At 65.7% G+C, this 12385-nt stretch overlaps 2 protein-coding genes across 14 annotated transcripts in view; both read right to left on the reverse strand.

The window, feature by feature from the left end:
- NRXN2 (neurexin 2) overlaps window positions 1–2026 on the reverse strand; it is a 43389-nt gene extending 41363 nt beyond the window's left edge. For all 13 annotated transcript variants that reach the window (XM_066570302.1, XM_066570312.1, XM_066570305.1 and 10 more), the window contains exon 1: window positions 1974–2026. The gene's annotated coding sequence lies outside the window, so the exon portion shown is untranslated. The remainder of the gene's footprint in view (window positions 1–1973) is intronic.
- Window positions 2027–3310: 1284 nt separating this feature from the next.
- RASGRP2 (RAS guanyl releasing protein 2) lies at window positions 3311–11977 on the reverse strand. The gene is made up of 16 exons (XM_066570420.1): window positions 11905–11977; window positions 11415–11517; window positions 11073–11138; window positions 10656–10778; window positions 10156–10351; window positions 9277–9450; window positions 8687–8803; window positions 7994–8278; window positions 7426–7503; window positions 6123–6236; window positions 5755–5870; window positions 5362–5497; window positions 4789–4825; window positions 3778–3960; window positions 3581–3639; window positions 3311–3419 (listed from the first exon to the last, which is right to left on the reverse strand). The coding sequence occupies exons 1-15, from the start codon at window positions 11975–11977 to the stop codon at window positions 3584–3586; spliced, it is 1857 nt and encodes a 618-aa protein (XP_066426517.1). The 3' UTR covers window positions 3311–3419; window positions 3581–3583.
- Between the last annotated feature and the right edge of the window lie 408 nt (window positions 11978–12385).

A 12385-nucleotide genomic window follows, 5' to 3' on the forward strand; every position in this document is an offset into this window, starting at 1 on the left:
AAACACCCCAGCCTGGCCGGAACCCCCCCACCCACACACACACACACACACCTTGCACACGCGTGTGCGCCCCGGGTTTGCACACGCGCACCCCAAACCACGGCCAGGCTCGTGTGCACCCCAAATCTGCACACACACACACACACCCTGCACGCTCGTGTGCACCCCAAAATTCCACACACACCCCGCCTTGCACACTCGTGCACACCCCAAATCTGCACACACACACACTGCACGCTCGTGTGCACCCAAAATTTGGCACAACTCCCTCACACACGGCTTTGCACCCCAAAACCACACCCACGCCCTTCCACACGTGTGTGCACCCCAAAATTCCTCCGCACACTCGTGTGCCCCCAGTTTAACACCCCTCCCTACACACACACCCCAAAGCTGCACGGACACAGCCCTTGCACGCTCGTGTGCACCCCAAAATCACACACCTCCCCCTTCCACACTCGTGTGCACCCCAAGATTGCTCACACACACCCTGCGCGCTCGTGTGCACCCCAAAAGTGGGCACAGCTCCCTCACACATCGGTTTTGCGTCCCAAAAACCGCACCCACGCAGCCCTTGCACACCTGTGCACCCCCAAACCTCACACACCCCCGGTCCACACTCGTGTGCCCCCAAAATTAAACACGCACACCCCCTGCACGCTCGTGTGCACCACAAAAGTGGGTACAGCTCCCTCACACCCTGGTTTGCACCCCCAAACCTCACACACCCCCCTGCACGCTCGTGTGCCCCCAGTTTAACACCCCTCCCTACACACACACCCAAAACTGCACGGACACAGCCTTACACACCCGGTGTGCACCCCAAAACCACACACACCCCTTTCCACACTCCTGTTGCCCCCCAAAATTGCTCACACACACTCTGCACGCTCGTGTGCACCCCAAAACCACACACGCCCCTTACACACCCGTGTGCACCCCAAAACCACACACACCCCCTTTCCACACTCCTGTGCCCCCCAAAATTGCTCACACACACTCTGCACGCTCGTGTGCACCCCAAAATTCCACACACGCCCCTTCCACACCCGTGCGCACCCCAAACCCCTCAGACCCCCACGTCCCCCCCCCATTTTCTCACCCCGGACCCCGCCGCCCCCCCTCAGCACGGGCCCCCCCAGACCCTTTGCACCCCCAGATGGCCCCGGACCCCCCCCCCCCCCCCGTTTCACACGCGTGTGCCCCGCGTGACGCCGCCCGTGGGGCCGGGCCCGGTTCACACGCGTGTGCAGCGCAGGCCCCGCGGCCGGGGGGGGCCCGGGGGGGTTTTGGGGGGGTTTTGGGGGGGTTGGGTGAGCCCCCCGCAGTGGGGGAGGGGCGGGATGAGCGCCCCGAAATTCCGGGGGGGGCTCGGAGGACGCGCAAAGGGGTGGGGGGGAAGGGAGGGGGAGGGGAGGGGGGGATGCGGCCCCCAGACCCTGCAGTGGGGGAGGGGCGATGCGGCCCCTCCCCAGGGTGGGGGAGCCCCGGCTCTTCCCCTCCCCCCCATCTCCAGAGCCCCCCAAAACCCCGCCCGGCGATGGGGAGGGGAGGGGGGGGGGAAGGGATGTGACCCCTCCTGTCCCCCCAACCCCGCACCCCCCATCCCCCCCCAATCCTTCCCTGAGCCCCCCAAAATTCCCCCCCCATTCCTAACCCCCCCTCCCCCTCCTCCAGACCCCTCATCATCCTCCCCCTCCCCCCACATCTCCGTACCCCCCCCGCATCCCCCCTGCCCCTCTCCCCCCCAACCTCCCCCCTCCCCACATCCCCCCCATCCCTGAACCCCCCAAACCCCCCCCGCATCCCCCCCACCCCCCCCATCCCCGCACCCGCACCCCCCTCCCTGCTCACTCCCCGCGCCCCCCAAACCCCTCAATGTCCCCTCCCTGTCCCCCCCCCACCCCCGCCGCCCCCTCCCCCGGTTCTGCGCCCCCCCCCCGCTCCCTCCCTCCCCCCCCGATCTCCGGTACCTGCCCCGGGCGGTCCCGGCCGCGGCCCCGCTCCCGCCGCTCCCGCCGCTCCCGCAGCCCCCGCCCGCCCCGGGCACGCGCACGGCTCCGGAGCGGCGCGCGCCCGCAACCCCCCCCCCCCCAACCCCCCCCGGATCATCCTCCCCGCAACCCCCCCTGCAACCCCCCCCCCTCAGCCCCGCATCGACCCCTCCGCCCCCCCAAAAACCTTACACGCACACACAAACCCCCCCCCAGCCCAACCCCCGCCCTTCGGTACCGGCTCCGCGATCGCCCCAACCCCCCCCAAAATATCACCCCAAATCCCCCCAAATATCGCCCCAAACCCCCCCAAAATATCACCTCAAATCCCCCCAAAATATCACCCCAAATCCCCCCAAATATCGCCCCAAACCCCCCCAAAATATCACCCCAAATCCCCCTAAATATCGCCCCAAATCCCCCTAAATATCGCCCCAAACCCCCCCAAAATATCACCCCAAATCCCCCCAAAATATCGCCCCAAATCCCCCCAAATATCGCCCCAAACCCCCCCAAAATATCACCTCAAATCCCCCCAAAATATCACCCCAAATCCCCCCAAATATCGCCCCAAACCCCCCCAAAATATCACCCCAAATCCCCCCAAATATCGCCCCAAACCCCCCCAAAATATCACCCCAAATCCCCCCAAATATCGCCCCAAACGCCCCCAAATATCACCCCAAATCCCCCCAAAATATCGCCCCAAATCCCCCCAAATATCGCCCCAAACCCCCCCAAAATATCACCCCAAATCCCCCCAAATATCACCCCAAATCCCCCCAAATATCGCCCCAAATCCCCCCAAATATCGCCCCAAATCCCCCCAAAATATCACCCCAAACCCCCCTAAAACATCCCCCCAACCCCCCCAAAATATCACCCCAAACCCCCCCAAAATATCACCCCAAATCCCCCAAAATATCGCCCCAAACTCCCCCCAAAAACATCATCCAAACCCCCCCAAAACATCCCCCAAACTCCCCCCAAAAAATCGCTCCAAGCCCCCCACAAAACCATCACCCAAACCCCCCCAAAAACATCATCCAAAACCTCCCTAAAACATCCCCCAAACCCCAAAATCGCCCCAACCCCCCCCCCCCCCAAAACATCCCCAAAGACCCCACAAAGACCCCACAGGGACCCCCAGGGACCCCCCAGAGACCCTCGAGGGTCCTTTCCCCCAAAGACCCCACAGAGACCCCACAGTCGGACACGGAGTTTATTGAGTTTATTCCAACTCTGAGCCCCCCAAAACCCCCCAAAATCCCGGGGGAGGGGGGGTCGGGGTGCCCCCAAACCTTCCCCAAAATCCCGGCGGGGGTCGGGGTCGCCCAAATCCCCCCTAAAATCCCGGAGGGGGGTCAGGACCCCCCAAATCCTCGGGGTCAGGGGGGGTCAGGGGGGTCCGGAGCCTTCAGGACCCTGTGGAAATTGGGGGGGGTTCAATATGAGACCCCAATGTCCAGGACCCCCAAACTGGGGGAGACGTGGGGGTCCCAGGTGTCTGAACCCCCCAAATTTGAGGGTCCCCAACAACCAGGACACCCAATTTGGGGGTGCCCAGCCCTTTCGGGGGGGGTCACCTGTCACAGGTGGGTGTCAAAAACTCCATCATCATCCTCGTCATTCTCCTCGGGGGGGCCTGGGGGGGTCATTTTTGGGGTCATTTTTGGGGTCATTTTTGGGGTCATTTTTGGGGTCTCGACCACCTGAGGGTCCCCATCCGTGGGGGTCCCGAGTGGGGGGGATGGGGAAGGGGGGCGATTTTTGGGGGTCCCACCTGAGGGGCGCAGCGAGGGGCGGCGGGGCCAGGGCAGGGAGAGGCTGAAGGAGCGGGGCCGGGATTTGGGGGGCCCGGGGGGCTCCGGGGGGGGCGCGGCGGAGGCGACGCTTTGGGCCCGGCGGCGGCGACACTCGGGACGGAGGCGCCCCCGACAGGCGATGTGACAGCGCAGGCCGCAGCCTGGGGGGCGGCACGGGGACCCCCTCGCACCGAGACCCCTCCCCAAAATCCCCGTCACACACAGAGACCCCTCCCCAAAATCCCCGTCACACACAGAAACCCCCCCCCGAAAAACCCCTCATATCCAGAGACTCCCCCCAAAACCTCCTCACATCGAGACCACCCCCAAAATCCCCTCATACACAGAGACCCCTCCCCAAAATCCCCGTCACACACAGAGACCCCCCCCAAAAACCCCCTCATACCCAGAGACTCCCCCCAAAACCTCCTCACATCGAGACCACCCCCAAAATCCCCGTCACACATAGAGACCCCCCCAAAAAACCCCCTCATACCCAGAGACCCCCCCAAAAACCTCATCATACCCAGAGACCCCCCCCAAAAACCCCTCATACACAGAGACCCCTCCCCAAAATCCCCATCACACACAGAGACCTCCCCAAAAACCCCTCATACCCAGAGACCCCCCCCTCCAAAAAGCCCATCACACCCAGAGACCCCCCAAAAACCCCAAAATGCTCCCCCAAAAACCCCCTCATACCCAAAGACCCCCCAAAACCACCTCACATCGTGACGCCCCCCAAAAAACCACATCACACACAGAGACCCCCCCCCCAAAAACCCCCTCATACCCAGAGACCCCCCCAAAACCACCTCACACCGAGACCCCCCCTCCAAAAACCCCCCTAAAACTGAATCGCACCCAGAGACCACCCCCAAAATCCCCCAAATGCTCCCCCAAAACTCCCCCAACACCAGAGACCCCCCCAAAACCCCCCAAAATCCCCCCTAAAACCTCCCCCAGGACCCCCCAGCCCCCCCACTCACCGCTGCACTCGATCCCATCCTTGTGCAGACCCCAAATCTGGGGGGGGGGCAGGGGGGGGAGGCTCAGGGGGGGTCCCGGTGCCCCCCCCGAGCTGTGCTTGGTAGGGGTGGGGGAAGCTGGGAGATTTTGGGGGGATCCGGGGTGGTTTGAGGGGGGTTTGGGGAGATTTAGGGGAGTTTTGGGAGGATCTGGGGGGGTCTGGGGGACTTTGGGGGGCTTTGAAGGGACCTGGGGTGGTTATGGGTGAATCTGGGGGATTTTGGGGGGGGCTTTGGGAGGATTTTGGGGGGGATTTTGGGAGGATTTTGGGGGGGATTTTGGGGGGGATTTTGGGGGAGATTTTGGGAGGATTTTGGGGGGATTTTGGGGGGGATTTTGGGGGGGATTTTGGGGGGGATTTTGGGGGAGATTTTGGGAGGATTTTGGGAGGATTTTGGGGGGATTTTGGGGGGGATTTTGGGGGGGGATTTTGGGGGGGATTTTGGGGGAGATTTTGGGGGGGGATTTTGGGGGGATTTTGGGGGGGATTTTGGGGGAGATTTTGGGGTCACGCCCCCCCCCCCCGCACTCACCAGTTTCCCGCAGGTCTCGCAGGGCCCCGTGCGAAGCCCCCGCAGCCCCCGAAAATTATGGGGGGGTTCCGGGGGGGGTCCTTGGCTGCAGCGCAGGAAATAATCCAGGACCTCCCCCCGGCTGAGCCCCCCGTCCCTGGGGGGGTCACAAAGGGGTCACGGAGGGGAGGGGGGGGTGGGGGTCCCCCCCATTTTGGGGGTCCTCGGGGGGGTGGGGGGGGGGTCTCAGATCCCCCGACCAGGAGGGGCAGGTGGGGGCTCAGGGGGGATTTGGGGATTCTGGGGGGGTTTGGGGGTCACTGAGGGGTTTTGGGGGATCCAGGGAGGGTTTGGGGGTCCCAGGGGTGTTTTGGGGGTGTCCCGGGGGGGATTTGCGGGTTTTGGGGGTCTCACATGTCGGTGTCCAGCTCCCCCAGGGGGGGCAGGTGGGGGAAATTTTCCCTCACGATCCCAAATTCCTCCACCGAGATCCGCCCGTCCCCGTCCACGTCGAAATTCCGGAAAATGGACTGAGGACCCCCACCCGCCCAAAAAAACCAAAAATCACCGCGGAGCCCTCCAAGACCCCCCCTCAAAACCCCCCCACCCCTCACCCCCCCGGACCCCTCGAACCCCAAAACTCCCCCCAGGGCCCCCTCCCCACACCCCCCCAGCCCCTCGAACCCCTCAATTCCTCCAAGTCCCCCCTCCCCTGATCCCCCCAACCCCCCCGAGCCCCCCCAGAGTCACCCCCACGACCCCCCCAGGCCCCCCCCCCGCACCTCCACGAGCTGCTCGAGGCGGGGCCGGAGCCCCTCGGGGTCGGGCCGGGGGGGCTCGGGCAGGACCCAGCGCTCGGGGGGGAGGGCGGGGGGCAGCTCCGGGGGGGGCCCGGCCTGGGGGGGAGGGGAGGGGGGGGTCAGACCCCCTCAGACCCCCCCCCCATAGGGAAATCCTCCCTTGCACACTCACAGCCCCCGGTCATTGCACACACACCTGGGGGCGCCCCATTTGCACACTCGGCCCCACTCCACGCTCCTGTTTCACACTCGCCCCGCTCTTTTTCTCACTCGCCATCCGTTCCACACCCGTTCCACACCCGTTCCACGCTCGATCCCCCCTTCCACACTTGCCCTCCCGTTGTCCCCACCGCCTCTCGCACACTCGCCCCCCTTCCACACTCATTCCCCTTTACAAACTCGCCCCTCACTTTCCACATTCGTCCCCCCCTTTTTCACACCCACTCCCCTTCCCCACACTCGCCCCAATTCCCCACACTCACCCCCCCCATTTCCCACCCGCCTCTTCCCCACACTCGCCCCCCATTTTCCCACTCGCCCCACATTTTCCCACACTTGCCCCCCTTTTTCCACACTTGCCCCATTTCCCACTCGCCCAATTCCCCAACTCCCCCCCCCCATTTCCCACACTCCCCCCCAACTGCCTGCATTCCCCCCCCGTTCCCCGCGCTCGCCCCCGTTCCCGTTATTCCCTCCCCGTTCCCGTTATTCCCCCCCCCGTTCCCGTTATTCCCCGTTCCCGTTATTCCCCGCCGTTCCCGTTATCCCCCCCCCCGTTCCCGTTATTCCCCGTTCCCGTTATTCCCTCCCCGTTCCCGTTATTCCCCGTTCCCGTTATTCCCCGCCGTTCCCGTTATTCCCCCCCGTCCCCGTTATTCCCCGTTCCCGTTATTCCCCCCCGTCCCCGTTATTCCCCGTTCCCGTTATTCCCCCCCGTTCCCGTTATTCCCCGTTCCCATTATTCCCCGCCGTTCCCGTTATTCCCCCCCGTTCCCCCGTTCCCCGTTCCCGTTATTCCCCGTTCCCGTTATTCCCTCCCTGTTCCCGTTATTCCCTCCCCGTTCCCGTTATTCCCCGTTCCCGTTATTCCCCCCTGTCCCCCGTTCCCGTTATTCCCCGTTCCCGTTATTCCCCCCCGTTCCCGTTATTCCCCCCTGTCCCCCGTTCCCCGTTCCCGTTATTCCCCGTTCCCGTTATTCCCCGTTCCCATTATTCCCTCCCCGTTCCCGTTATTCCCCGTTCCCGTTATTCCCCGCCGTTCCCGTTATTCCCCGCCCGGCCTCACGGGGGCGCTCTCGCGGGGCTCGCGCTGCAGCGACATCTGGTGGAGCTGCTCCTCGCTGGGCCCGAGCGCCAGCGACACCTGCGGGACGGCGGCGGAACTGCAGGGGGGGCTCGGGGGGGATTTGGGGGCGTTCGGGAGCGTTCAGGGGGGTTTGGGATGGGGCGCTCGCGGCTCAGAGGCCTTTGGGGGGGATTGGGGGGCTTGGGGAGGTATGGGGGAGCAGGGGAGGTTTGGGAGGGGAAGGGGAGTTCATGAATGTTTTGGGGTTTAGGGGGTTTTGGGGGGGGGGTTGAGGGGAGTTTGGGGGTGCGGAGTGGAGCAGGTCAGGGTGGGGGATCCTGGAGGGTCCCAGGAGGGAGTCTGGGGGTTCTGAGAGGGGTTTTGGGGAGGGTTGAGGGTGATTCGGGTCTGTGCAGTGGGGTTTGACCTCCAGCAGCCAGAGCAGACTGGGGTGGGGGGTCCCAGGAGGGGGTTTGGGGGTCCAGGGAGGGATTTTGGGGGTCCCAGGAGGGGCTTTGGGGTCTCAGGAGGGATTTTGGGGGTCCCCGGAGGGATTCTGGGGCCTCACCTCCAGCAGCCGGAGCAGGTCGGGGTGGGGGGTCCCGGGGGGTCCCTGCTCCCGCCCCGCCAGCAGCGCCCCTTGCAGGGCGAATCGGGCTCGCAGTTTGTTGGGGTGGGGGCGTCCCGGGCCCCCCCAGTCGGGCAGCGCCGCCTCCAGCGACACCAGGTCCCGCAGGTGAACCCCGAGCGCCGGCACCCGGAACCCCCCCGCGCCCCCCGCGCCCCCCAGCAGCGCCCGGTAGCCCCGGTAATTCCCCCCCGAGCCCACGGCCTCGGCCAGCTGTGCCCACAGCTGGGGGGGGGGACACCGGGGGGGTACAAAGGGGACACAGGGACAGAGCGGGGACACAAGAATGGGGGGGGAGACACAGGGAGGGGGGGAGATTTTAGAACTGAGCAGAGCCAGGGGGTGATGTCCCCCCTGTGCCCCCTCAAAACCCCACAAGGACCCTCCCAGACCTTCCTGTGCCCCCTATGACACCCCCAGGACACCCAAAATATCCCTCAACACCCCCAGGTGACCCAAAACACCCCCAGGACCCCCCCAGGATCCCCCAGTACCCCCCAAATGCTCCTCAACACCCCCAGGTGCCCCAGAACACCCCCAGGACACCCCCAAGACACCTCAGAACCCACAAATGCCCCAAAACTCCTTTGTACCCCCATGTGACCCCCTTGGGGACCCCCCCAGGACCCCCACCTGGATGAGGGGGGGGTCCAGCAGCGCCAGGGTCCGGCGCAGGCGCGCGATGGAGCCATGGCCGAGCCCCCCGACCACGGCCAGGAGGGAATTGAAATTGCGGAGCTCCAGGAGGCTCTGGGGGAGGGAGGGGGAGATGTGGGGTGGGTGGGGGGGGCGTTGCTGAGGGGGGGCAGGGCTATGGGGGGGGGGGGTCCATGGGGTGGGGTTCTGGGGCCTCGGTGCAGGGTTGGGGGCTGTGGAACAGTTTTGTGGGTCTGGGGGTCAGTTCTGGGGGTTAGTTCGGGTTTATGGGTTGGGGGTCTCACCTGGGCCAGGTGTGGGCACTGCCCCAGGGCTGTGGGTCAGGGGGTCAGTTCAGGTTTAGGGGGGTCAGTTCAGGGGTCAGGGGGTCAGTTCAGGGGTCATTCCCAGGGCTCTCACCTGGGCCAGGTGCAGGCACTGCCCCAGGGCTATGGGTCAGGGGGTCAGTTCTGGGGGTCAGGGGTCAGTTCAGGGGTCAGTTCAGGTTTAGGGGTCAGTTCAGGGGTCATTTCCGGGGGTCAGTTCAGGGGTCGGGGGTCAGTTCCGGGGTCATTCCCGGCTCTCACCTGGGCCAGGTGCAGGCACTGCCCCAGCGCTGCCGCTCTCTGCGGCGCCGCCAGGGGGCGCAGCACGCGCAGCTGCACCCAGCGCGAGAGGCCGTTGGACAGCGCCACCAAGCGGCGGAGAGCGGGAGAGCTCGAGGTGCCCGCGGAGCGCGCGAAGACGCGAATGTCCCGGAGCTGAGGGGACAGCGGGGACATTGGGGGACATTGAGGGACATCAGGGACATTGGGGACAGCAGGGAGATTGGGGGACTGGGGACAGCGGGGGGATTTGGCACATGGGGACATTGGGGATATCGGAGGGATTTGGGACACTGGGGACATTGGGGACATTGAGGGACATTTGGGGACAGTGGGGACATTGGGGGTCACGTGGGAGATTGGGGAAAGCAGGGACATCGGGACATGGGGAACATTGGGGGACATCAGGGACATTGGAGATATCAGTGAGAGCAGGGACATTTGGGGACATTTAGGGACACCGGGGACATTGGGAACAGCGGGGACATTGGAGACATTGGGGACAGTGGGGACATTGTGCTCCAGAGGTGCAGGGGCCGAGGGGGGGCGGGTGTCCCACAGGTGTGTTTTACACAGGTGTGTCCCCATCTGTCCCCATCTGTCCCCAGGTGTGTCCCCATCTGTCCCCATCTGTCCCCAGGTGTGTCCCCTTCTGTCCCCAGGTGTGTCCCCATCTGTCCCCAGGTGTGTTCCCAGGTGTGTCCCCAGGTGTGTACCCAGGTGTCCCCAGGTGTGTCCCCAGGTGTGTACCCAGGTGTCCCCAGGTGTCCCCATCTGTCCCCAGGTGTGTCCCCATCTGTCCCCAGGTGTGTCCCCAGGTGTGTCCCCATCTGTCCCCAGGTGTCCCCAGGTGTGACTCACGCGCAGCCGCCCGAACCCGCGGTGCTCCAGGTGCGTCAGCAGCAGCGCCAGCTCGGGCGGCTCCAGCGGCTCCAGGAGCATCGAGAACCGCGGGCGGGGGGGGGCCACGACCCCCCCGGGGGGACCCCCCCTGGGGACACCTCCGGCCTCATCATCGTCATCGTCACCTTCGGCCTCATCGTCACCTTCCTCCGGGCTGTGCAGTGCCGGGGGTGGGGGGACACACACGTGTGTGCAAAGGGGGACACGCTGGGACCCCCCATGTGTCCCCCCCATGTGTCACTGTACCCCCCCCACCCCAAATTTCCCTCCCTGTGTGCCCCCAAACCCTGTGACCCCCCCATTTCACCTTCTGGAGCCCCCCAAACCCCCCGTGCCTCCCCCCAAACCCTGTGACCCCCCCAAAATCCCCCTGTGACCCCCAAAACCCCGTGACCCCCCCATTTCACCCCCCGGAGCCCCCCAACCCCCCCCGTGCCCCCCCCCCCCATTTCACCTACAGGCTCTCGAGCCCCAGGGGGGCGTTTTGGGGGTCCCCCCCCAGCGCCGCCCCCAATTCCCGCAGCCGCCCCAAAACTTGGGGGTCCCCCGAGAGCTCCCGCGGGAACGCCCGGACCCAGTACCTGTGGGGGGGAGGGGAAATGGGGGGACTCAGGGGGGACCCCAAAACTCGGGGGGGTCCCCAGAAAGGATCTTGGGGTCCCCAAGGGGTCCCCAGGAAAGGTTTGGGGGGTCCCTGGAGATTGGGGGGTCCCCAGTGGGATCCAGGGGTCCCTAAGGGGGTCTGGGGGTCCTCAGGGGGATCTGGGGGTCCTCAGGAAAGGTTTGGGGGGTCCCTGGAGATTGGGGGGTCCCCAGTGGGATCCGGGGATCCCAGGGAGGTTTTGGGGTCCCAGGGGGGTTTTGGGGTCACTCACCGGACCAAGTGTCCGATCTTGAGGCGCAGGGAGGGACCCTCGGCCGAGCCCCCCGACTCCTGCACCCTGCGGGGGGGTCAAGGAGCCTGCGCGGGGCTTTGGGGGGGTCCTGGGATTTCGGGGGGGTCCTGGGATTTGGGGGGATTTGGGGGAGGGAGGGTCTGGAGTGTTGGGGGCGTTCCAGGGAGTCCCCAAAAGTTCAGGGGGTCCCAAGGGGTCAGTGGAAGGGATTTGGGGGACCCGGGGGGTTTTGGGGAGTCCCGCGGGGTTTTGGGGAGTCCCGCGGGGTTTTGGGGGTCCCGCGGGGTTTTGGGGTGGTCGCGGGGGGGTCCCCAAGGATACAGGGTCAGCAGCTTCCCGGCCACCTCGGCCTGGGGCAGGTACCAGGGGTGCGTGGCCAGGAAGAGTCGGACGAGTTGGGGGTCCCGAACCTTCCCCTGTGCGTCTGGGGAGGGGGGGGGGGGGGGTCACCCCAAAAACACAGAGAGAGAGACCCCCCCCCAAAACCCTCCCTGAGAGCCCCAACGTCCCCCCAAAACATCGACCCCTCCCCTCTGGGGCTCCCCAGAATTCAGGGACACCTCAGAGCTCTGAACCCCCCCCAAATCCCCCCCAATCCTCCCCAAATCCCCCCCAAATCCCCCCAAATCCCCTCCAGCCTCCCCCAAACCTTCCCCCCCACAAACCCAAGAACCCCAAAACTTCAGGAACGCCCCAAAATCCGAGGGGTCCCCAAACCCCAGACTCCCCCCCCTCCCAGAGCTCAGGGACTCACCAAAACCCCCGGACCCCCCCCCCAGACCCCCCCAAATTTGGGGTGTCTCCCCCCCACCGAAGGCATCGACGCAGCCCCTCAGGAGCTCGTCCAGGGTGGGGGCTCGGTCCAGATCCAGGGAGCTGCTCATGGTGGGACCCCAAAACTGGGGGGGGAATTTGGGGGGGGGGGGTCAGCACCAGAGACCGGCCGGGAGCCCCCCCCCCAAAGTGGAGCTGGGGGGGGTCCCCAAGTCCTGAGGGTCCCTTTGGGGGGGAGTTGAGGGGGCTGGGAGGGGTCAGGGGGTCCCAGTTTGGGGGGGCTGGAGGGTCCTGGGGGGTCCTGGAGGGGTCTGGGGGTCCTGGAGGGGTCAGGGGGTCCCAGTTTGGGGGGGGGCGGGTCTGGGGGGTCTCATTTGGGGACTGGGGGTCCCAGGGGTCTCCTTTAGGGCAATTTTTGGGGGGTTGGGGGCCTCAAAGCCCCCCCGGACCCCCCAAATTCCCCCCCCCGGGTGCTGCACACCCCGATAAGGGAGCGGCGCTTCCTGAGCCCCAGTTCC

This window comes from Molothrus aeneus, unplaced genomic scaffold (genome assembly GCF_037042795.1).
Source record: "Molothrus aeneus isolate 106 unplaced genomic scaffold, BPBGC_Maene_1.0 scaffold_30, whole genome shotgun sequence".
NCBI lineage: Eukaryota > Metazoa > Chordata > Aves > Passeriformes > Icteridae > Molothrus > Molothrus aeneus.